The 25832-nt window shown below is 48.0% G+C and overlaps 2 protein-coding genes across 5 annotated transcripts in view; one reads left to right on the forward strand and one right to left on the reverse strand.

Annotated features, from left to right (window-relative positions):
* Positions 1-21422, forward strand: part of TGM4 (transglutaminase 4) — a 41343-nt gene extending 19921 nt beyond the window's left edge. For both annotated transcript variants that reach the window (XM_033212300.1, XM_033212299.1), the window contains exons 6-14: positions 2592-2699; positions 7366-7540; positions 7635-7773; positions 9717-9820; positions 12773-13024; positions 15885-16163; positions 16753-16922; positions 17065-17201; positions 20405-21422. In XM_033212300.1, the coding sequence (XP_033068191.1) occupies positions 2592-2699; positions 7366-7540; positions 7635-7773; positions 9717-9820; positions 12773-13024; positions 15885-16163; positions 16753-16922; positions 17065-17201; positions 20405-20546 (1506 nt within the window). In that variant the 3' untranslated portion in view covers positions 20547-21422. The remainder of the gene's footprint in view (positions 1-2591; positions 2700-7365; positions 7541-7634; positions 7774-9716; positions 9821-12772; positions 13025-15884; positions 16164-16752; positions 16923-17064; positions 17202-20404) is intronic.
* Positions 21423-22414: 992 nt separating this feature from the next.
* ZDHHC3 (zinc finger DHHC-type palmitoyltransferase 3) overlaps positions 22415-25832 on the reverse strand; it is a 61681-nt gene continuing 58263 nt past the window's right edge. For all 3 annotated transcript variants that reach the window (XM_033212307.1, XM_033212305.1, XM_033212304.1), the window contains one exon: positions 22415-25254. In XM_033212307.1, coding sequence (XP_033068198.1) covers positions 25006-25254 — 249 coding nt within the window. In that variant the 3' untranslated portion in view covers positions 22415-25005. The remainder of the gene's footprint in view (positions 25255-25832) is intronic.

Genomic DNA, 25832 nt, shown 5'->3' on the forward strand with positions numbered 1-25832 from the left:
CTCCCACCCCCCACGGCTCTCTCCCACCCCCCCCCACGGCTCTCGCCCAACCCCCACGGCTCTCGCCCAACCCCCACGGCTCTCGCCCAACCCCCACGGCTCTCGCCCAACCCCCACGGCTCTCTCCCACCCCCCCCCGCTCTCTCCTACCCCCCCACGGCTCTCTCCCAACCCCCACGGCTCTCTCCCACCCCCCACGGCTCTCTCCCACCCCCCACGGCTCTCTCCCACCCCCCACGGCTCTCTCCCACCCCCCACGGCTCTCTCCCCCCCCCCCCCCCACGGCTCTCTCTCCCCCCCCCCACGGCTCTCTCCCACACACCACCCCTGCCACACGGCTCTCTCCCACCCCCTGCCTCCCAGTGTATTTACCAAAGAACCAAGCACTGTTACAAGGAAGCCCTATTACAATTAGAATGTTGGTGTTGACAAAGAGCTTCTAAACGCGAGGAAGAGTTTTTCAGAGACTTATGTGGAGGCCTCTGCTGAGTGGAGGGCCAATGCCTTCGTGCAGCCACGAGGCAGGAGAAGCTGGGGTGTGAGGACGTCAGACACCAGATACTTCCCACCTCCCCTCCCCCCAGATTTGGCAACAACAAGCTCCTGGGAAATTCCAGGCATTTCACAGCTGCCTGAGTTTCCCCTCTTCCCCTGGGTCTGGACACCTAGGACAGGAGGGCTGGCGAGGCTCATGCTGTGTGCTCTGTGCAAGGTGCGCCCTGCGTGCCCTCTCCACCCTCACTCATTCCTAGAAGGCCCTCAACATCCTATCCTTACACATGAGGACCAGAGGGAAATGAAATGGGAGGGAGTAGCTGGCAAGGAAACAAACGAACCGCAGGAGGGATAGGGGGTTTTCACTCTTAGAAAATCAAGGGGTGGGCGGGGCGTGGTGGCTCTCACCTATAATCCCTGCACTTTGGGAGGCCAAAGCAGGCAGATCACGAGGTCCAGAGATCGAGACCATCCTGGTTAACACGGTGAAACCCCATCTCTGCTAAAAATACAAAAAATTAGCCTGGCGTCGTGGCATGTACCTGTAATCCCAGCTACTTGAGAGGCTGAGGCAGGAGAATCACTTGAACCCAGGAGACGGAGGTTGCAGAGAGCCGAGATCACACCATTGCACTCCAGCCTGGGTGACAGAGTGAGACTCCATCTCAAACAAGCAAACAAAAAAGAAAAATAGAAAATCAAGGGGTGATTTTAAGAAGCCCGAAGAGTGACTGGGTATGGAGACTCGCATCTGTAATCTCAGCACTTTGGGAGGCCAAGGTGGGAGGCTGGCTTGAGGCCAGGAGTTCTAGGCCAGCATGGGCAACATAGGGATACCTGGTCTCTACAAAAAGTAAAAAAGTAGCTGGGCATGGTGCTGCATGCCTATAGTCCCAGGCAGAGCTGCGGGGAGGGGACTGCGGTTGGAGAGGGAGGTGGGTGGATCACTTGAGTCCAGAAGGCTAAGTCTTCAGTGAGTGGTGATTGTGCCACTGTACTGTAGCGTGGGCAACAGAGCAAGACCCTCTCTCAAAAAAATAAAAAATAAAATAAAAATAGAACCTCAGAGAATTGTAACCACAAAACTCCCCCAGACTCCTTCTGGAACATAAACATTATGGTCTATTCCTTTTATTTTGGTAGTTTTCCCCCTCAGGTTACAAAAGTAACATATGTACTTCAACTCTGTAAATATACAGATATTTACAGATAATCACAGATATTGAATCATCCAGTTTAGATGGTAGATTTTATGGGATATAAATGATATCTTGATAAAGTGGCTTACAGTAAATAGAATTTCAAAAGTAATGTGCTTATCACAAAAGACTTAGGAAATACAGAAATGTGGAAAGAAAATAAAATTATTCATAACCTCCTCCCTCAGTGATAGTGACTTAACGTTTTAGTGTATTTTATTCTTTTATCTATTACTAAGGTTTACATAGTTGTAATGCTATTTGTGCACAACTTCGTAGCCTGTTTCATTATTTATTTATTTTTATTATTATTAGTTTTTTGAGACAGAGTTTTGCTCTTGTTGCCCAGGCTGGAGTGCAATGGCGCTATCTTGGCTCACTGCAACCTCCGCCTCATGGGTTCAAGCGATTCTCCTGCCTCAGCTTCCCGAGTAACTGGGATTACAGGCATGCACCACCATGCCCGGCTAATTTTGTAGTTTTAGTAGAGACAGAATTTCTCCATGTTGGTCAGGCTGGTCTTGAGCTCCCGACCTCAGGTGATCCACCTGCATCAGCCTCCCAAAGTGTTGGGATTACAGGCGTGAGCCACCATGCCCGGCCTGTTTCATTTATTTAACTTGATTACAAAGGAATTTCCCCATGGTATTAAAAACTTGTACTTCCTTTTAGTGGCTGCATGCTATAGCTCTATAAACTTACTTAACTATTGCCCTGTGGCAGGACATTTAAATGGTTTCTAATTTTCAATGCTGTGGTGGACTTTTTTATGAGACTGTAGGCAGGGGAGATGGGTTACGCTACAGGGTGGCTGTGACGTGCAAATTAGGTGGTATGTGTTAAGTTTCTGACACAGGGCAAAGTCTTAACTGCCTCTTTTTTCATTTCCCAAAATAGTTTGAGAAAAATGTCCTGGACTGCTGCATTTCCCTGCTGACTGAGAGCTCCCTCAAGCCCACAGATAGGAGGGATCCTGTGCTGGTGTGCAGGGCCATGTCTGCTATGGTAGGTGTGGAAAGCCTGGGCTGATGCTGTCCTGTACTTGCCAATTGCTCAGCCGTTTTCTGTTTTTCCTGGGCTAGACTGGAAGCTCTTTGAAGTACACCACAGTCCTATGGCCAATCAACTGTTCAAAACTATTAAGAAATAGACATTGCTGAAATCTGTTCTGAGTGCAGGTTTTCAAGTCAGACCTGAGTCTGAACCCCAGCCCTGCCACTTATGGGCCGATCTTAGGTGTAAATGGCTTCACCTGTCTGAGCCTCAGTTTCCCCATCTGCAAAATGATATTAATACAGAAGTTTCTCTTTCTACCTGCAAGCTGGGCTCCAGTTGGGTGAGCAAACTGGTCCAGTTCATTTGGGACTTTTCTGGCTTTAGCACTGAGAATACTGTGTTCCAGGAAACCTCTCAGGCCCGGGCAAGCAGGATGGTTGGTCACTCTATTCCGCCTGGCCTCTTGGAAGTCAGTTTGTTCAGAGTCGCAGTTCTCAAATATTTTGGTCTCAAGACCCCTTTGCACTTTTGAAAATTATTGAGGACTCCAAATAAGTTGTGTTTATATGCTTTATATTTACCAATATTTACTTTATTAGAAATTAAAACTGAAAAGTTTAAACTATTTATTCTAAAAGAATAATTCCATTACAAGTTAACATTAATAATTTATTTTTACTTATAAAAACCTATGTTTTTCAAAGCATAAAATATGTAGTGAGAAGAGTGGCGTCATTTTCCACTTTTGCAAATCTCTTTAATGTCTGGCTTGCTAGAAGTCCGCTGGAATTTCGTATCTGCTTCTGCGTTCGTTGTTTCAGTTGGAATATATGAACATCTGGCCTCACACAGATATGTAGATTTAAAAAGGCAGAGGCCAGCTGGGCGTAGTGGCTTATGCCTGTAATCCCAGCACTTTGGGAGGCCGAGGCAGGCAGATCACAAGGTCAGGAGATTGAGACCATCCTGGCTAATACGATGAAACCCTATCTCTACTAAAAATACAAAAAATTAGCCCGGTGTGGTGGCACACACCTGTAGTCCCAGCTACTGGGGAGGCTGAGGCAGAAGAATCACTTGAACCCAGGAGGCAGAGGTTGCAGTGAGCCAAGATCATGCCACTGTACTCCAGCCTGGGAGACAGAGCAAGACTCCATCTCACAAAAAAAAAAAAAAAAGCGGGGCCGGGGCAGGAATATTCTCGAAGCTCCATAAGTGGCAGTTTCTTAAAGTTGGTTGCAATGTGGAATCTGAAACCACAATTTTTCATCCTTTGTACACTTAAGAGAGAATGAGAGTGATGAAGGCAAATATTACCTTGGGATTATTATGCAAATAGTTTTGATCACAGACTTTGGAACTCCCAGGGATCTCCCAGTGCCAACGAGGACCTCTCTCCAAAGGTCCACTGAGTTCAGTCAAGTGGCTGCTCTTGCCATCTGTGGGAGGCAGGCAGATGTATGTTCATCTCCAGGAGAGTCTGTGAGCTGAACTGCTATGACAGACGGATCTTAAGTAGGGGCTCTTGAAATGCCCTCCTTGCAGAATGGCTGTGAGCCTGTGCCTGTTGCACGTGGTTTGCCTCATAAATGCTGGGGCTCCTGTTCCCCTGCACCTTAGGGGCTGGTAGGATTACCGGGGTCCCTCACACTGACCCTCTTGGGCACAGGAGTCCACCATGCCTGCTCTTTCCCCCTCACCCCCATGCTGGTATGTTCATTCTCTAGCCCAGGGCCCAGCAGGTGGCCAGGCTGGACACTGAGAGAGAACAAGTAAAGGAGACCAAGTCATTAGCAGGCAGAACTTGCCATGAGGGGCTCTAGTTCTCAGTGGTGCAGGTGGACTTGCACGAACCTGGCTGCTTCTCCTTTCAAGCTCTGTGACTCTGGACAAGATTCTAAACCTCTCTGGGCTTCTGTTATCTCATCTTTTGGGTTATTATGAGGTCTCAATAACACACAACAGTGCCCAGCCCAAGGTCTGACACACTTTGGGCCCATGAATAGCCTATTCCCAGGTCATTCTTACGAGTGTTGGGGTTTGGGAAGCAATGGGCTAAGCCACTCCTTGTTTCAATGATGAGGAAACCAGCCAGGGGAGAAGGGGCAGTTGGCCAAAGACTGCACAGTGAAGTGGTGGTTGAGCCAGCTCTGCTGACTCCTGGTGCAGTGCTCCTTCCTAATGCCCTCCCAGCCACCTCCTCAGGCTGTGAGGCAAGCATGGGCAATTCAGAACTCCAAGGTATTCCAGGAGTCACTTCCAAATTAGGTTACTGCAGATTAGCTTCCATGCTCAGGAGTCTGAGAACCCCAGCCCGCTTCAGAGGCCTTCCCCATTCCAGGTTCCCTATAAAGGTTGCCCCTTAACTCTTAGAAGTTCGTGGCTATCCATGGGCCTCCTGGATCTGTGAATTTCTGACTAGCAGGCAGAGCTTCTGGCAGGGCCGCCTAAAAGACGACTCCCACACCAGGCAGGGAACCTCGGCAGGGCAGTGAGTGCATTCATGATCCACTGCTAAGTAACAAGTTACCCCAAGACACTGTGGCTGAAACAACAAACATCCATTATCTCCCATGTCTGTGGGTCAGGAATCCAGGTGTGGTGTAGCTGAATGTTCTGGCTCAAGATCTCTGGGGGAGGACCTACTTCCAGGCTCACTCACCCGGCTGTGAGCAGCCTCAGCTCGGGGCAGCTCATAGCACAGCAGCCAGCTTCCATCAGAGTGAGCAAGTAAGAGAGGGGGCACCCAGGCTGGAAGCCACAGCCTTTGTCACCTCATTTCAGAAGTGACAGCCATCACTTTTGCTGCATTCTGTTGGTCAGAAGTGAGTCGCTGGGTCTAGGAAAGGGGATTACTGGGGGCCATCTCGGTGACTGCCTACCACACCTGGGCATAGGAATGTGCTGTGTTCCGCAGGGGGACAGAGCTTCATGCATCAGGAGTTTTGAAAGTACTGATGTCCTGGCCGGGCGCGGTGGCTCAAGCCTGTAATGCCAGCACTTTGGGAGGCCGAGACGGGCGGATCACGAGGTCAGGAGATCGAGACCATCCTGGCTAACATGGTGAAACCCCGTCTCTACTAAAAAATACAAAAAACTAGCTGGGCGACATGGCGGGCGCCTGTAGTCCCAGCTGCTTGGGAGGCTGAGGCAGGAGAATGGCGTAAACCCAGGAGGCGGAGCTTGCAGTGAGCTGAGACCCGGCCACTGCACTCCAGCCTGGGCGGCAGAGCGAGACTCCGTCTCAAAAAAAAAAAAAAGAAAGTACTGATGTCCTTTGGGCTCAGCGTCACTCCCCTTCTTTCCCTATCTCCTCCCTCCCTTACATTGCTCTATAGACGCCTTGGGTCTAGCAGGCGCTGACAGGCTGGGGCCGCTCAATTTCGCAGAAGGACGCAGCAGCTGGACCGGATCAGTGGCTGGGTGACAGTTAAGATAGGAGGTGTGTTTCCTGCTTTGCCTAGGACCCTTGCCTGTCTCTCTTTCATCTGTTTTCATTCCGTCTGACCACTCTTGAGTCTGAGGGTGGCCTCTGCTCTCTCTCTGATTTTGCTGAATGAAGAGGCTTGTCCAGCCACAGGACCTGAGAGGTCATGGGAGGTCCAGGCCACACCGTTGTTTGAGACTTCTTGTCAATTAAAACTGAACAAACCCCCAAACAGGATTCAGACATTGTGGCATACTATAAGGGTTTTAGTTTAACAAACGGACATCTTTGACATGCTGGAAAACATGAGGCACTATAATTGTGCTTTTCACAAGGCATAATGGGGTTTGCAAAGGATGTTAACGTGCAGGTCAGGAGGGGATGGGTAGATGTGGTCAAAGTCAGGCCACCACCAGATCAAAGATTTGTGACTGTGTCACCTTTCATGTTTTCGGAGGGCTCCTCTGAACCTGCCTCTACAACCTTCTTTAGAGATTCCATTAAGTGCTTTCAAAGGTGAACTCACAAGTTTTGTCCTCTCTCTGGTTTTAATAAGGTGGAAAGGATCATCCAGCCAGGGCTCCTCAGGGGTTAAGAGAGGTGCAGGCCACTGACAATTTAAAAATGGAAGATGCCAAAACAGGCACAGGCTTAACCCAGGTCATCCTCAAAACAACCTAAAGGGACCGGGCATAGTGACTCACGCCTGTAATCCCAGCACTTTGGGAGGCCGAGACAGTTGGATTGCTTGAGCTCAGGAGTTTGAGACCAACCTGGCCAAAATGAAACCCCGTCTCTACGAAAAGTTACAAAAATTAGCCAAGTGTGGTGGCGTGTGCCTGTAGGCCCAGTTACCTGGGTGGCTGAGGCGGGAGGATCACCTGAGCCCAGGAAGTTGAGGCTGCAGTGAGCCGAGCTCACACCACTGTACTCCAGCCTGGGCTACAGAGCAAGATCCTCTCTCAAAACACAAACAAAACCAGCCTAAATGTAGGTGTTGTAATGATCATCATTTTACAAGGGAGGAAACTGAGGCACAGAGCAGTGAGCATCCTCCCTGGTCACTCACACAACTGGCATGCTCGTTGGCCCTTCTAGGCACCCTGCCTGTTCTGGATAGCCCGTGTCCTCCAAGTGCTCTGAGACATTGTGAGGTGTCCACTTTGGGGGCTGGGTGGCCAAGCTGGGCTGGCAGCACCTTGTTCTTCTGAGGGGTGGACACTGACCCCACCCCTATGTGTGTGGCAGATGAGCTTTGAGAAGGGCCAAGGCGTGCTCATTGGGAACTGGACTGGGGACTACCAAGGTGGCACAGCCCCATACAAGTGGACAGGCAGCGCCCCAATCCTGCAGCAGTACTACAGCACGAAGCAGGCAGTGCGCTTCGGCCAGTGCTGGGTATTCGCTGGGATCCTGACTACAGGTAAGTGGGAGATGCAGGGGCTGAGAGGAGAGGTACCATGGGAGGGACTCCCAGCCCCCACAGTTGCCAACCACCCCACCCTGGATCATTTCAGTGCTGCGAGCGCTGGGCATCCCAGCACGCAGTGTGACAGCCTTCGATTCAGCTCATGACACAGAAAAGAACCTCACGGTGGACACCTATGTGAATGAGAATGGTGAGAAAATCACCAATATGAGCCGTGACTCTGTCTGGTAGGTTCCTCCTTCTCAACCTGCCCTGTCTCCTCCCAGGAACTTCCTTTTTTCTTTTTAGAAACAGGGTCTCTTGCTAGGTTGCCCCTTCTGGTCTTGAACTGGTGTCAAGCAGTCCTCCTGCCTTAGCCTCCCAGGTAGCTGTGATTCCAAGTGCAAGCCACCATGCCTGGCATCCCAGGAATTTTCTAGCCCAAGCCCAGTCTCCAGGCCCTCCCAGCCCAGAGATTCTGCTGAGCTGTGGGACCCCTTCAGCCTCCCTCAGAGACTGATTCAAGTTGTAGGCCAATGCTCACTGCTCCTGAAACTCAATGTTTTTCAACATTTGGCCTTGGACAATCTGTGCTGGAATCACCTGGGGGTGATTGTTTAAAAATGCAGATTCCTGGCCGGGCATGGTGGTGCATGCCTGTAATCCCAGCACTTTGGGAGGCCGAAGTGGGTGGATCATGAGGTCAGGAGATCGAGACCATCCTGGCCAATATGGTGAAACCCTCTCTGTACTAAAAATACAAAAATTATCTGGGCCTGGTGGCGCGTGCCTGTAATCCCAACTACTCAGTAGGCTGAGGCAGGAGAATCACTTGAACCTGGGAGGTAGAGGTGGCAGTGAGCCGAGATCACGCCATTGCACTCCAGCCTGGTGACAGAGCTAGACTCCCCCCCAACAATAACAACAACAACAACAACAACAAATGCAGATTCCTGTACTGGAGCTTTTGCCTCTACAGGGGAAGGGCCAGGAATCTGAAGTTCATGTTAGCACTTGGCCCAGGAGATCTGATCTATACCACTGTTTGAGAAGTTTTGATGTAACCGGTACCCACTGGTCAGCATGAAGCTTATGTCCTTTGTTCTCTGATCCAGAGCACATGGGCCCCTTGCGAGCTAAAAGTGACCACAAGATAGAAAAGGGAAAATGAGAAGTTGCAGAGGGAGTAGACGAGGTGGGAAGGTCAGGGCATGATTACAAATTCCCGAGGCATTTCAGTTGAAGTTGGAGCCTTACAGCTTTTATTTAAATACTGCTGAGACGTTCTAGTTCATGTACCAAGACAAGAAAAAACAGGAAGACTTGGAACTTTTGGAAAGGAGGCACTAACCAGTATTATTTGTAGATGATATACAGTTGACCCTTGAACAGCATGGGTTTGAACTGTGCAGGTTCACTCATAGGCAGATTTTTTCAACTGAGTATAGGTGTATTTGTGGGAAGTGAAACCTGCCTATACTGAGATCTGACTTTTCCTATATACACGTTCCACAGGGCCAACTGCAGGACTTGAGTGTGCATGGATTTGGGTATACTCAGGGGTCCTGGAACCAATCCCCTGTGGATAGTGAGGAATGACTGTTCATTTTCTAGTTAGAAAACCAAGAGCACCAACTTAAAAATAGCAAGATTTAATATGAGAATTCAGAGACTGGCCAGTTACAAAGTTGCTGATCCACCAAATCAGAATCCCAGCGAATTGAATACATTCATTGAATGAATGAAATAACAGTTGTAATCTTTTACTAGGCTGTGACTGCACAACCTAGTGCATTTCACCCATTCATTCAGGAAAAATTTATTAGGTGTCTGTTATGCTTCAAACACTGCAGATGTCAAGACAGGTAAGATTTAGTTCTGCCTTGAGTTCACCACCTCTAGTGGTGAAGACTCCCAGGCTCTTTGAGATCCATAGGCACGGTGAGGGTCTCATGGGGTTCCTCCAGCTCTGCCCACTGCACACAGCTCTGTGCCCTGGGAGGCTTTCTGAGAGGCAGGTGGGACTCAGCGGTGGCCCCTTCCTTGCCAGTGTTGACAAAGGTTCCCAAACCCCTGAGAACAACTTCAGTGGTTCCCTGGTGATGAAGATGTCCCTGGCAATTTTGGCGTGTTTATCTCTAACTAGGTTTGTGGGTGGTCTGGGGTGGAGCCTGTTCCCAATTTGTGGCAGGAATTTCCACGTGTGGACGGATGCCTGGATGAAGCGACTGGATCTGCCCAAGGGCTATGATGGCTGGCAGGCTGTGGACGCAACACCACAGGAGCGCAGCCAGGGTAAGTGGGTGGCAGGAAGGCGCTGGGCATCCGTGATGCTCTCCTTACATGGCTCCGGGTTCTGTGGGTCTTGGGTATGCAGCCAAGCAGGTGGGGAAAGTTTTAATAAAAATTTCCCAACACAAAAAGCATGCTCAGTCCTTCCTGCTATTCCCACTGAGCAGGGGCTTCAGTTTGCTGGCTATTTTTATGAAGTAATGCCAATGACAATACTGTTAAGAGCAATGGGATGGTAGCACTTAAGGGTTCCCTACTGCGTGCCGTGCTCAGTACCAACATGATCCATTTTACTCACAACTAACCTTTCAAAGTAGGTTGTCATTATCCTCATTTTACAAATGAGGAAACTGAGGCTCAGGGAAGTGAAGTGAGTTGCCTGAGGTCACACAGATCCACGAGGCTGGACCAGGATTCAGCCCAAGTCAGACATAATGGGGATACTTATCTCAGTTGGTTGTGGGTTACCAACTCCTGGGTAAGACAGTGGCCCCTTGTAGCTGGAAGGACCTTGCCAGGGGAGGGAGGGTGTCTTTGTACAGCTGGGAAAACAGAGGCACGGGGTTGGTCTGAAGTTACTTGGAAAATCTGTGGAATCAAGTTATCTTTATTTTAAATTGTGAGTCCTCGTACTAAAGACAAAGTCAGCCCAGTAAAGGGAAAATAGATTAGCTCAATAGTTCTCAAATTTTTAAAAATTATTTGTTTATTTATTTTGAGACAGAATCTCACTCTGTTGCCCAGGCTGGAGTGCAGTGGTGCAATCTCAGTTCACTGCAACCTCTACCTCCCAGGTTCAAGCAATTTTCCTGTCTCAGTTTCCTGAGTAGCTGGGACTACAGGTGCACGCCACCATGCCTGGCTAATTTTTTTATTTTTAGTAGAGACAGGGCTTTACCATATTGGTCAGGCTGGTCTCGAACTCCTGACCTCAGGTGTTCCACCTGCCTTGGCCTCCCAAAGTGTTGGGATTACAGGTGTGAGCCACTGTGCCTGGCCTTTACTTATTTATTTATTTAGAGATGGAGTTTCACTCTTGTTGCCCAGGCTGGAGTGCAATGGTGCAATCTTGGCTCACTGCAACCTCTGCCTCCCGGGTTCAAGTGATTCTCCTGCTGCAGCCTCCTGAGTAGCTGGGATTACAGGTATCTGCCACCATGCCTGACTCATTTTTTGTATTTTGAGTAGAGATGGGGTTTCACCATGTTGGCCAGGCTTGTCTCAACCTCCTGACCTCAGGTGATCTGCCTGCCTTGGCTTCCCAAAGTGCTGGGATTACAGGTGTGAACCACCTCAGCCAGCCTCAAACTTTTTTTTTTTTTTTTTGAAAAAAGCAGTCCGACTGCTCAGAAGGAAACTTTGTGTGCCACCTCGTAATGTAAAGCAGAGCTGCTCCAGCTGAAGTGTGCTCAGGGACAAGCCAGCCCCTCCCTGACACCTCTGCCTCACTCCTGCAGCCCCTGAAGTAGATGTCTCCCAAGGTTCTTCTAGGAATAAGTCATCGTTTGGCTGTGACCCTCATCCCAAGGATAGCAAATTCATCTGCCCACAGAGCCACAGAGTGAGCAGGGCTGCCTGCTTGGGAAGATGGGGACCTAGAGACATGAGCATGCAGATCCCCAAAGGCATTCAGGTTAACATTTAAACACACTTTGCGGGCCCCACACCCCTCAGTGTGGGACTCCTGATTCCTCCAGCTGCAGTGTGAGCCCACATGGCCCTGAAGGCAAAAAGTGCTGTTAAAAGTGAAAACAGCCTCCATGTTTCTCCAAAGAAAAGGCATTGCCCTTATAATAGGGGGTGAGCGTGGTGGGAGGTGGCCCCCAGAGGTGGAAGGAGCAGGTGATATGCCCATATCCCCCTATACTCTGCAGGAAGATTCTCAGCAGGGCAATGTTGAGGGCTCTTTCCATCCAGGGAGTCTGAGTAGCATTTGCTGAGGTGGGACAGTAGCCATGGCAACCAGGCAGTGAGTACCCCAGTGCCACTATCTGCCTGAGAGGCAGAGGAAGCCCTGTTCCCTGGCCAGAAAAGAGGCCTTAAAAGTCCACCTAACCTGCTCACTTTATAGATAAGGCCAGAGAGGGAGGGTGGGGATGCCCAAGGTTAGTCAACAAGTTAGGAGAAGAACCAGTATTAGATTAGGAGACCAGTTATCCTGAGTCCTAGTGCTCCAATACACTGACTTCACAGGTTTGGCTGCCTTAAAGAGGCAAGGGAGAGGAGCCTGTGTGTTGAGGATTAAATAAAATAATGGAAGCAGAAACCCAATGCCCAGAATACAAGGGTATGTAAAAACCAAAGCTACTACTGAGGAACTATCAAACAAGAGACTAATTCTCACTAAGTTGTCAATGACTAATAAGGGTAACTCTCTATCCCCATGCTAGAAATAAAAAGACAGCTCTTAAAAAAATAAAAAATGAAATAAAAAGCTCTTAGAATGGAAATTTTCTTATTAGCCGAGATCCATAAGCAACAGCTTGCATTTGTTTTAGGCACAGGGCTAAGTACTTTGCCTGTATTATTTAATTTAATCTTCGCAATAGCCTTAGGAAGTAAGTGCAGTTTTTATTCTTAGTTTTCTAGGAAATGGAGCCACAGAGAGCTGAAATGACTTGCACAAGATCACATAGCTCCAAGGCGTGATGCCAGGAATCAGACCCAGATTGTGTATCTCTGTGATTGGGGACTGATGTGCTGGGATGAGTTTAATAGGCAGTGTGACTTCCTGTTACTGGGTCGGAGGATTTCTGATACTCTTCAAGTCAAAGCTGAGATGTGCCCCTCTTTTCAGAATAGTTAGGACAGCCTAGGAAATGAGCACCCAGATGCTTCTTGGGCAAAGTTTGCTTGCCAGTCCTGTTTGACTTTGGGAATCATTGCTGCCACTGGGTCCAGGCTGGGTGGGCTGGGGAATCTTACTGAGAGTGACCACCTCTGGCTTCCCCTCAGGTGTCTTCTGCTGTGGGCCGTCGCCACTGACTGCCATCCGCAAAGGTGACATCTTTATTGTCTATGACACCAGATTCGTCTTCTCAGAAGTGAATGGTGACAGGCTCATCTGGTTGGTGAAGATGGTGAATGGGCAGGAGGAGTTACACATAATTTCAATGGAGACCACAAGCATCGGGAAAAACATCAGCACCAAGGCAGTGGGCCAAGACAGGAGGAGAGATATCACCTACGAGTACAAGTATCCAGAAGGTGGCCAGCATCACAGGGCTCCTTCTAACTCAGCCCCTGAGTCACTCAGACCATGAAAAGACTCAAGATTGGGGGTGGGCCTGGGCAACATGGTGAAACCCGGTCCCTACCAAAAAAAAAAAAAAGAAAATTAGCCGGGTATGGTGGCATGTGCCTTTGGTCCCAGCTACTCAGGAGGCTAAGGTGGGAGGACTGCTTGAGTCAGGGAGGTTGAGGTTGCAGTGAGCAATGACTATGCCACTGCACTCCAGCCTGGGTGACAGAACAAGACCCTGTCTCAAACAAACAAACAACAAAAAAACACAAATCCTAATTGAGGCCTTTGCATTGCTCATTCACCTTGCTAAGACTGTCCGTGCTCCCCAGTGCCCAGGAGATTAGACATCTTCTCAGCCTGGCTTTCTGGCCCCTGCAGAGCTGGCCTCTGGCTCCTTTCCTGAGCTCAAGTTCATCCCCTAGCCATGCTGCCTGCTGTTCCCTGAAAAGGCTGGCTACTTTCACCCCTGGCCAAACCTCTGCTTATGCTTTCCCCACCTGAACTGTCTCCTTTGCAATCTCTACTATCCACAGGCTCATACGCTGCCTCTGTTCTTGATGTGCCTCAATCTTACAGATTTGTATTTCCCCTGTGGCCCATTGGCTGTGGTTCCTGTACCACGTAGTAAGGAAAGGAAGACAACTCCATACAGCATCCTCAAAGGGTGCAAGAGTCCAGACAGGGGCAAACTGAAGATGGGATGTGATTAACAGGAAGGCAGGAAATCGTAGACTCATAGATGAGGGAGCAATGTGCTGTGCTATGGGATGGCAGATGGTACCCATGCAGCTGGGGTTTTCCCACCCTCCACTGCAGTACAGTTACAAGCAGGTCAGTTTGGACCCCTGGGTTGATTGTGAGCTTGCATAAAACCTTGCACAAGGTAGGCCTGCAGGAAATATTTCTTCCATATAAATGGGGCAAGTGATGGCTACCAAGGCAGCTCAGGACAAACTGGAGATCTCCACTTTGATGTCTCTTTGTGTTCAGAGTGGACGTGGATGGAGAGCTTTGTAACCAAGCTCAGAAATTCCTGTCTTACAGCTGCTCTCTCTGAAATAAAATCTTATCCTCAGGGCTGTGTTGAAAATGAGCAAACTTGATTAAAAGCAATTAGGTCAGGAGTTTTTTTTCTTTTTTTGGCAGTGTGACAGAAGTATCAGAGAGGGAGGGATATGATAGAGAGGGAGACCAGTGGTATCTGTCAACTGCTACACTTTTGATCGTGTCCCTCAGATCTCTGAGGCTCTGTTCTCTTTTCCTCATTGTTTTTCCTTTCTGTCTCTCAGACTAGATAATCTTATGACCTGTCTTCAAGTTTGCTGATTTTCCTGCAAGCTCTAATCTGCTATTATTGTACTTTTCAACTCCAGAATTTATATTTGGTTCTTTTTTAAAAATACTTTTAATCTCTCTCAATATTCTGTATTTGGCAAGCCATTTGTTCTCATGCCTTTTTTTAGTTCTTTGAATATATTTAAAATAACTAATTTAAAGTCTTTGTCTAGTAGGTTCAATGTCAGGGCTTCCTTAGGGACAGTTTTTATTGACTGTTTCCATGTTCCTCCCCTCCAACCCCTGTACCGCCATGTATGGCCTATACTTTGTATGTCTTGTAATTTTTTGCTAAAAATTGGACATTTTAAAAAACATAATATGGTAACTCTAGAAATCAGATCCTGTACCCCGTCCCAGGGTTGCTTTTGTTGTTGCTGTTTGTTTAATGACTTCCCTGATATAATTCCAGAAAGTCTGTAATCTTTCTTGTCCATGACCACTGAATTCTCTGCACAGTTTGCTGAATGGTCAGCTAATGCTTGGATGGGTATTGCTTTAAATTTCTTGAATCATTAAGGCTCCTAGCCTTTGGCAAGGGGCTCTGTGTACAAGTTGGGGTACATTTCATTGCCCTGGCAGGCAATTTATAATTCTGCCTTCACTTCTTGCTTGGGCAGAGCCTCAAGGTCAGTTAGAGGTGAGAGCTTAGAGCCTTATCAGAGCTTTCTCAGACGTTCTAGATTTCCAGGATTCTGTCTGAGCTTTCCAAAGCCCCTGTGGACATTCTGTTCCTCAGTTTTTCCTTTTAAGATTTTTGATCGGCTTCTTTTCCCCTCAACTCCCTTCTTTTCCTTGTTGCCTTAGGAAACTGCACTTGTAAACAATTGCTGTAGGTTGGTTGTTTGTCTTAACAAATGCTCCAGGGAAAAGGCTGTTGGTAACTAGGGAGCTCTGAGTCAGGTCAATGAAGACAAACTCTGTGAATGAGGGTTTCCGGGGAATCGCCCTTAGGTGAATTAACAACAATTCTGTGGTAGTGGAGCTTTTAGGGAACTCCAAAACCATTCTGTCCCCTCCGGAGGTGGCTAGGCTGCTGGTTTTCACTGTGATTTGGTGCTGTTGGTTTTTGAGTCTACTGTGGAGCTGGAGAGAAGGGGAGATGGGAATCAGAATGCCACAAAACGATTCTTACTGAGATTGTGCTGTTTTACTTGAATAAATGCTCCTTAGATTATTATAAGCCTTTAGTTAATGTCAAGAGTTCTGAAAAAATTGTTTTGATAATTTTTGCCAATGTTCTCATTGCTTTTATGGAGAAGCAGATTTTTGGAGGTCTTTATTCTGCCATTCCCACTGATGTCAGAATGTGCTATTGCTTAGGAATGGGGATTTGAATGCTCCTCTCTGTGAATCTATAGCTCATGGGCTCCAGGGATGTCTCTGGAGTCCTGGCCATGCAGATGGGCTCCTTCTGCCACGGCGGTGGTTGGGACATTTGGCCCTTGAAGGAGCACCTGAAGGAACTTGTCTTTGTGTCTCTTTCAGGCTCCTCCGAGGAGAGGCAGGTCATGGATCATGCCTTCCTCCTTCTCAGTTCTGAGAGGGAGCACAGACGACCTGTAAAAGAGAACTTTCTTCACATGTCGGTACAGTCAGATGATGTGCTGCTGGGAAACCCTGTTAATTTCACCGTGATTCTCAAAAGGAAGACTGCTGCCCTACAGAATGTCAACATCTCGGGCTCCTTTGAACTACAGTTGTACACTGGCAAGAAGGTGGCAAAACTGTGTGACCTCAATAAGACCTCGCAGATCCAAGGTCAAGGTACCAGAACCAGGGGGAGGAGAGGCCTCAAGTGAGCTCAGGGTCCCCACAATCTGAAATCCTTCTTCTCCTCTGTGGACAACTTCCATACATTAACAAATTTTTGTGTGTGAGTTAACACAAACAAACATTTATTGAAAACCTACCCCTTGGTAGTCAGAAGAAAGCCAGGCACAGAGGAAAAGTGGGCCAATAGACCACTGGACTAGGAGCCTGGGTCTATCGTAGAGCTATAAATTAGGGGTGCTGAAAGTGTCATGAGAAGTCTTCTATGGTGGCAGAAATTTTAATCTCAGATGCCCAATCAAATCAATGATTATGCGTGCCCAGGGCACAGTGTTGGGAACAAGTGGGATGTCCTGATGACAATGGGTAATGTCTGTCATGCACTCAGGATGGAAGCTTGGAGAAATTGGCCAATTATTATTCCATCTTGAGCCCAACGTCTTGTTTTCTAAAGAGAGTATGGGACATGTCCAAGGTTATCCAGTTCAATTCATACAAAGTTAATCTAATTCTGTGCTTGATGAGGAAAACTCATGGGGCCTATGATGAATGACCTCTCCCCTCCACCCTGACTCTTTGGCAGTATCAGAAGTGACTCTGACCTTGGACTCCAAGACCTACATCAACAGCCTGGCCATATTAGATGATGAGCCAGTTATCAGAGGTTTCATCATTGCGGAAATTGTGGAGTCTAAAGAAATCATGGCCTCTGAAGTATTCATGTCTTTCCAGTACCCTGAGTTCTCTATAGAGGTGAGATTCCTGCAGACCATAAAGGGCTCCTCCTGCCTGCAAGTTGGCCACGGAGTGTGACGAGGCCCTTAAGAACCCTGAGGGTCCTTGGTTGGCTCATGCATATCTTCTCTCCTCATCTCTCCTCCCCACCCTACTACAGTTGCCTAGCACAGGCAGAGTTGGCCAGCTACTTGTCTGCAATTGTATCTTCAGGAATACTCTGGCCATCCCTTTGACTGACGTTAAGTTCTCTTTGGAAAGCCTGGGCATCTCCTCACTGCAGACCTCTGACCATGGGTGAGTCCGCCTGAGGTATTCTTACAAACAGAAATACACTTCTGGACATATATCTTGCACATGTGTGCATATTCTTGAGATGTGAATTCCCAGTATGGGGTCATAGGGTCAAAACGTAGATACATTTTGCTAGTGCCAAATTACTTTCAGAAAAGATTGCATCAATTTATGCTCTATCAACAGATCTTTTTGATTCTTGCCAATCTAGCAGTTAAGTAATCTCATTGCTTTACTTTGCATCTCTGATTATTTGTGAGGCTGAATATTTCTTACATTAATTGACTCTCTCCTGTGAATTGCCTGTTCCTAACTTTTGTCCATTTTTCTACTGAGTCATTTATTTTTTCATATTAGTATGGAGTCTTTACACAGTAAAGAGTGTTATGTGCTGTGAATTGTTTATAGCAGTTTGTATTTAAATTTTTAAATTTAATTTTTAATTTATTTATTTTGAGACAGAGTCTCACTTTGTCGCCCAGGCTGGAGTGCAGTTACAGGATCTCAGCTCACTGCAACCTCCATCCGTCCCCAGGTTCAAGTGATTCTCCTGCCTTGGCCTCCTGAGTAGCTGGGATTACAGGCATGCGCCACCACACCTGGCTAATTTTTGTATTTTTAGTAGAGATGGGGTTTTCCCATATTGGCCAGCCTGGTCTTGAACTCCTGACCTCAGGTGATCTGCCCGCCTTGGCCTCCCAAAGTGCTGGGATTACAGGCATGGGCCATCATGCCCGGCCAAACAGTTTGTATTTTTTTAAACACTAAGATGTCTTTCACCATTAGAACTTTTAAATTTTAATGTAGTCAAATTTTTCAATCTTTTCCCTTACGGATACTGAATTTCATGTTATCCTAGGTGCACAGAAATATTCTCTTATGCTTTTTCTAGAATTTCCAGCTTTATTTACACAAGTAGGTATTTATCTGGAATTTTTTTGGGGTGTGGTGTGATGTGGAGCTCCAACTTTGTGTATGGTTTTCCTAGTACTTTGTAGCACTGCCTTTATTAGGCTGTAAATTCCCATATATATCTGGGTCTCTGAACTCTTTAATTTGCTATTTCATTTGTCTTCTTCTACTATAACATCATACCGCTTAAATGATTATAGTTCTAGAATAATTTTATATGATTATCATATCTACATATTGATATGTATTAGCCAAATCCCCACCCCCCACATTTTTGTCTATAGAACTTTTAGAATCATCTTGTCATATAGTTTAAAAACAGTTGGGATTTAAGTTGATACTGCATTGAATGTACCTATTTATTTGGGGGAGAATTGTGCCAAATGACAATATTGTGTCTTACCATCTAGGAATATGAGATTTTCCCATTTTTTTCAAGTCTTTTTTATCACCTTTAGAAAAGCAATGTTGTTTTCTTTATATACCCACGTGCACGTTCTTAGTTGGGTTAATTCCAAGATGCATCAGTATTATAGCTTTTATGAATGGAATATTTTTCATTATATTTTCTAATCGTTTGCTGGACTATATGGAAATTGATTTTTGGCATGCTGATATATCCAGCAAAAACCTTTACTGAACTCTAATATTTTGTTTCTGAGAGGTTTCTGATGGTCTCTTTCTTACAGGATGTCTGAATCTTCCAAGTAAAAATCAGTAGACTCCTATTTTCCTTAGATCAGGATTTATCACATTTTAATGTGCACACAAATTACCTGGGGAGTATTGTTACAGCGTAGATTCTGATTCAGTAGGTTTAGGGTGGAGCCTCAGATTCTGTGTTTCCTACAAGCTCCCGGGTGATGCTAGTATTGCTGAGCCCCAGAACAGACTTTGAGTAGTGAGGGGCTAGACAATTCCTTTCACGTGGATTCAACAATAAGATACATGTTCCTCTTAGATTTCATGTAATAGATTAACTGTTGCTAACACCCGTGAAACAAGAACATCTGTAGTAAAGTCAGGCAAGACTCCAGGGAAGGTTTGTGAAATGTCAGAGTTGGAAGAGCTTCTGGAAACCAGCTGGTTCAACCACCTTGCTTTACATCTGAGAAAACTGATAGCAGCACCCAGGGTGTAGGTTCTGCTATAGAACTTTTAGAATCATCTTGTCATATAGTTTAAAAACAGTTGGGATTTAACTTGATACTGCATTGAATGTACCTATTTATTTGGGGGAGAATTGTGCCAAATGACAATATTGTGTCTTACCATCTAGGAATATGAGATTTTCCCATTTTTTTCAAGTCTTTTTTATCACCTTTAGAAAAGCAATGTTGTTTTCTTTATATACCCACGTGCACGTTCTTAGTTGGGTTAATTCCAAGATGCATCAGTATTATAGCTTTTATGAATGGAATATTTTTCATTATATTTTCTAATCGTTTGCTGGACTATATGGAAATTGATTTTTGGCATGCTGATATATCCAGCAAAAACCTTTACTGAACTCTAATATTTTGTTTCTGAGAGGTTTCTGATGGTCTCTTTCTTACAGGATGTCTGAATCTTCCAAGTAAAAATCAGTAGACTCCTATTTTCCTTAGATCAGGATTTATCACATTTTAATGTGCACACAAATTACCTGGGGAGTATTGTTACAGCGTAGATTCTGATTCAGTAGGTTTAGGGTGGAGCCTCAGATTCTGTGTTTCCTACAAGCTCCCGGGTGATGCTAGTATTGCTGAGCCCCAGAACAGACTTTGAGTAGTGAGGGGCTAGACAATTCCTTTCACGTGGATTCAACAATAAGATACATGTTCCTCTTAGATTTCATGTAATAGATTAACTGTTGCTAACACCCGTGAAACAAGAACATCTGTAGTAAAGTCAGGCAAGACTCCAGGGAAGGTTTGTGAAATGTCAGAGTTGGAAGAGCTTCTGGAAACCAGCTGGTTCAACCACCTTGCTTTACATCTGAGAAAACTGATAGCAGCACCCAGGGTGTAGGTTCTGCTATAGAACTTTTAGAATCATCTTGTCATATAGTTTAAAAACAGTTGGGATTTAACTTGATACTGCATTGAATGTACCTATTTATTTGGGGGAGAATTGTGCCAAATGACAATATTGTGTCTTACCATCTAGGAATGTGCCATGCCCTGGAATGGCCAGGGCTTTTCAAAGAGGCTGAGCTAAGGCCCGGCTTTCTGGTTTCTCACCCAACTCATCTTCTTCCTCTTCCCGTAACATCCTTGGCTGATTGTATGTCCATATGTCTTTGAATTTTCCAGGACGGTGCAGCCTGGTGAGACCATCCAATCCCAAATAAAATGCACCCCAATAAAAACTGGACCCAAGAAATTTATCGTCAAGTTAAGTTCCAAACAAGTGAAAGAGATTAACGCTCAGAAGATTGTTCTCATCACCAAGTAGCCTTGTCTGATGCTGTGGAGCCTTAGTTGAGATTTCAGCATTTCCTACTTTGTGCTTAGCTTTCAGATTATGGATGATTAAATTTGATGACTTTTATGAGGGCAGATTCAAGAGCAGGAGGTCAGAAAGGCCAACACAACCATAAGCAGCCAGACCCACAAGGCCAGGTCTTGTGCTATCACACAGCTATAAACACCAGCCTAGGCCACAGAATCCAATCCCTTTCCTGAGTCATGGCCTCAAAAATCAGGGCCACCATTGTCTCAATTCAAATGCATAGACTTCAGAGCCACAGATTCTCTCCCTGGAGCAGCAGTCTATGGGCATGGGAGTGGTTAGAGAGTCCCCAGTAGCTGCCAGCCACTGGCGCCCCGTGAGAAGCTGCCATATCTTCAGGCCATGTGTTTGCAGGCCCTGAAGGCACCTGTCAACTGGCGTGCTCTCTCAGCACTGGGGTGGGCCTGCTAGAAGTGCATTCTCCTCCTATTGCCTCCATTGTCCTCTCTCTATCCCTGAAATCCAGGAAGTCCCTCTCCTGGTGCTCCAAGCAGTTTGAAGCCCAATCTGGAAGGACATTTCTCAAGGGCCACGTGGTTTTACAGACACCTCTGTCCTCAGGCCTGAACTCACTATAAAAACCCATGTCAGCAAACAGTGACCAGCAAATCCTCTTCCCTTATTCTAACTGCTGCCCTTTAGGAGACTCCAGGGGGCAGGCATTGCTTCCTCCCTGGTGTGAACTCTTTGGTATTCCATCCACCACCCTGGCAACTCAAGGCTGCTTCTGTTAACTGAAGCTTGCTCCTTCTTGTTCTGCCCTCCAGAGATTTGCTCAAATGATCACTATGCTTTAAATTAAACTCTACTTCAAGAAAACTCTGTGGTCCCTGAGTCCTTTTTTCTTTACGCCAATAAGCTTCTTAAAGTATCCTGTGCTGGGGGTTTATTTTATGTGGTCACTTGGGGAGCCGCGGAATCCTTTGGCCTCCCCAGGCAAAGGTGCTCCGAGGAATTGGCTTCTTCTTCTTCTTTTTTTTTTTTTGAGACGGAGTCTTGCTCTGTCGCCCAGGCTGGAGTGCAGTGGCCGGATCTCAGCTCACTGCAAGCTCCGCCTCCCGGGTTCATGCCATTTTCCTGCCTCAGCCTCCCAAGTAGCTGGGACTACAGGTGCCTGCCGCCACCCCCAGATAATTTTTTGTATTTTTTTTTTAGTAGAGACGGGGTTTCACCGTGTTAGCCAGGATGGTCTTGATCTCCTGACCTCGTGATCCGCCCGCCTCGGCCTCCCAAAGTGCTGGGATTACAGGCGTGAGCCACCACGCCCAGCCGGAGTTGGCTTCTTTATTGTCTGTTCAGTACATCCAACCCCTCTCTCAAAGGCTGTCACCCCAACTGGATACACACCCTGGCAGAGGCACATGTGGAGCTTGAATGAGGGTTATTTTATGTCTAATTCACAGGACAGTCAGGGGTGGGATACCTGTCATCCTCTGCCTTTCCAGCTGCCCAAGTGAAAAAACCTCAATCCTGGTCACCCTTGCCCCAGTTGCCCACCTCCCTGGCATACAGTAGGTGTTCAATAAATGTTTATTGAAGGAAAGGTGATTGTTCCTTCTGCTGGAAATACCACAAGGATGGTGACACAAACAGAAGGGTTTGGTCAGTCACTCCACAGCACAGTGTCCGATCCCAAGAGGTGATAAAGCCTGGCATGGCCACTGTGTGGTGCCGTATGACACTTGTCTCCCACACTGGGAATGGAAGAAAAGTAGCTTTCCTAGAGGTGCCTTTAGGGTGACCCATGAGGAAGGACACTGCCCAAGGGTTTGGGCTGGGATCTCTTAATTAAAACAGGAGACTCCAGTCACTGAGGGTGAGCAAAGAGCTTTTTATTCAAAGAAAGAGGCAAATTGCACCCACTCTCTCTCCCTGTAAGATCTCATCGGGTTTTGACATCAGTTGCAATGCTTTCAGTTTGAGGCTAAGCAGAATGTTATGCTGTGAACGGTCACCACAGACAGACCACTGTGTCGCTGGTATAGGGAGGTGAGGCTCAGGGTTGGACAGGTTAATTACCTACCTAACCCTGGCTGTGGCCCAGCCCAGCACCTTCCAGAACAGGGACTGACATGGCTGAGGTCTACCTTGGAGATGGGGTCAGTGATGAGGGGAGGCAGGGTCTGCCTCTGTGCAGATAAAATGCCCCAGCCTTCCTTTCCAGAGCAACCAAACTGAAAACACAATGGGCTTTGGGGCTGGTGTGTACCTCTGCTTTCAGGCCAAGCTGGATCCCTGGGAGAGGAGTTTGAAGCCCAATGTGCAAGGACATTTCTCAAGGGCCATGTGGTTTTGCAGACACCCCTGTCCTCAGGCCTGAACTCACCATAAAGACCCATGTCAGCACACAGTGACCAGCAAATCCTCTTTGCTTATTCGAACTGCTGTCCCCTAGGAGACTCTGGGCGCAGGCATTGCTTCCTCCTTGGTGTGAACTCTTTGGTATTTCATCCGCCACCCTGGCAGCCCAGAGATGCTTCTGAGTTAGGATAACAAATAGGGGGGCCCTATAGTCAGAGCAGCTCTTACCCAAAGTGGTGAGCGCCAACTTCCTGTCCAGATTGCAAGTGAACGGCCTTTACAGCTGACTCAAGCTCCTATGTCATTATTAATAAATATTAAAGCTGATAAGGACCAAGAAAGTGGGCCTGCAGCCTGACTGTGGGAGGCCCAATGTCTTTCTGGTTGCTCTGTTAATGTTAGAATCCCCCATCACCCCTCTTGTGGGTCATACTTGGAGAGCTCTGAGCAAGGATTAGGGCAGAGGTGGCTTTGTGAACATTGGGCCCTTTGAGCAATTAACCCCAGGCCCTTGTGGGTCATCAGTTGTAGAGAGACGGTCTCTGGCAGGATCGTCACCCTTCACAGAGTGTCCAAGGATGCTGTCCAAGAACCAGGATGCTGCTTGGCTCTTTTCTTTCTCATGGTTGCTAGTTTCCTTTCTCAGTGTCCTGAGACTGCACCTCCAAACACTGACCTTCTTCTCCTCTGAACTGGAGCCACAGGCCACTTGGGGCCAGGACTCATGCCCTTTTGCCTGGAGCTGGAAGGGGGGCCCTGACACTGAGGCCTTGCAGGGGCATGCTCTGCTGAGTGCCTATGCCCCTGCCAATCCTGACGCCAGTAGATGCTGGGGAAATGGCCCAAAGAGAGGAACAAAGGCCCGTGGAGGGAGTGGGTGGTGAATCCACTTCTTATACCAAACGGGGATAAGAACTCTTCCGTTGGGCTTTGTGCAGAAGATGCTCCTTCAGCAACCACTGGAATGGGGTTTCAGAGCACCAGAATGCTGCTCAGACCTTCAGAAGTGGTCACAGACACCCCAGGCTTCAAATGGGGTGAATAGAGGGCAGACTCATCCTGGTAGGGTGTGTGTGTCTGTCTTCCTGATTCATCTGATTCATCAGTCAGCAGGCCCTGGCCATCACCCATCTTTTCAGAGACAAGATGGACACCAATTTGGGAGAACTGGCCTCCAACACACAGGCAGGGTTTATGGTTAGTTCTACCTACGTGTGTTATTAGACTTCCTCTAAGAGGTAACGTTCAATTAAGTTCTCATGGGAGTGGTTAGAGAGTCCCCAGTAGCTCTAAAGACGTCCTTCCCGTACCCACACCTGTGAATGGCTAGATATGTAGCCACAGGCAGGACAGCTCCCAGCTGTCCCGCTCAGTGAAGACTCCAGTGTCTGTGGAATGGTGGCTCATTTTCGGCGCTACTGTCGTAACTCTGGCTCTGTCCATGCTGGCCATGTCCTGCACATGTGTGTGTAGAGCTTAATGCGGGGTCCTCTTCGAACCATGCGGCAGCCACCTCTACCTCCTAATTTCAGCAGGCAGCAGGGGGAAGCCCTTTCCAGGGAGTGGCTGGCAGCTCTGCAGTCTTTCCAGGCTTGTCTCCCCTGATGTCAGTGTCCCAACCCAGGTCCCCAAGGCCAGCCCTGCCCGGTCCTTCTGTCACAATCTTAACTCTCAAAGCCAGGAGCCAAGGCCCCAGCCTTCCCAAGAGAAGACAGAAATCCCAGGGAAAGCCAAAGGCAAGCTCTTTTCTGCCCCTGGGCTGCCCTGTTCCAAAGCTCCCTTTGCTGGGCGGAGAACGTAAAAGCCGCCCAGTCTTGGAGAATGGTTCTTGACGAGCCCTCTCAGTGCAGACTCTTCTTAGATGAATTCTGAGAAAGCCACCATCCTCCTCTGATGTCCCCAGCCTATTCCCGACCCCCAGACCTGGCCCAACATGGAGAGATGAAGGAGGGGTTACAGGGAATGGCAAGGCCAAGTGAGCGGCTCAGGGAAGCGCTGGGGGTGCTGGGAGCGCACCATGCCCATGAACCCCGTTACCCCAAACCCCAGGACAAAGGTTGACAGCACTTTTTAGTGTTTGCTTCTCTCCCCACAGCAGCATCTATTCATCTGTCACCTCCACAGAGTCCTCATCCTTTGTCTCCTCTGATGGATCCTCCGTTGTTTCGGTGTCTGACAGCGATGTCACCTGCCGCACCATGTCTTTGTCACTGGGGATCTCTGGCTGACACGGTCTGGAGAAGGGGTTGAACCAGTTCAGGGAGAAGTCCCCACCAAAGGTCTCCTTTACTGACTGCCAGCTCCCCGTGCACTCCCTGGGCTGGTTCTTTCGTTTGAGGCGTTCGATGCCCTGGAGGGAGAAGGGGATGAAGAGCATCAGCGTCAGCGTGGTGCTGGGCTGCGCAGCTCACGTACACACCCCCAGCTATGGCCCAGCAGTGGCGGGGTCCAGGGCGTGGGTAAGATGGGGTCTGAGAGGGCAGCCTGTTGTGGCCCAGCTCAGCCCCGGGAGGTGCCTCGGAGGACTTCTGGGGCGTGGGTAGACAGCAGCGTGGAGGAACACAGCAAGCAGGGCCTGCCTGGCGGACTCACGTGTTCTCCACCCACCACCCAGCCCTCCCCTTCTTTCCTTACACAAATGCAACGCCAGATGATGGGCAGGGGCCAGGCTGATGAGTGGCTGAGGCATAAGGGGAACCACGCATCCTCTGAGGCCGCTACAAACTGGTGACCCCCTCCTAAATATTTTTGGCCACTCCCACCAGGGTAGATAGGGGCTGCAAACACAGCAGAAGGACGATGGGGTTAAGGAGAGAGTGCAGGACACAAATAGCATGCGAGGTGAAGAAGCGGGTGCTCATACAGCTAGTGCCAACATGCAGTAGGCAGCCGGAGGGCACCCAGGACCACTGTGGGGAGGTAAGGCTG

This window comes from Trachypithecus francoisi, unplaced genomic scaffold (assembly GCF_009764315.1).
Source record: "Trachypithecus francoisi isolate TF-2019V2 unplaced genomic scaffold, Tfra_2.0 Lachesis_group0, whole genome shotgun sequence".
Taxonomy (NCBI): domain Eukaryota; kingdom Metazoa; phylum Chordata; class Mammalia; order Primates; family Cercopithecidae; genus Trachypithecus; species Trachypithecus francoisi.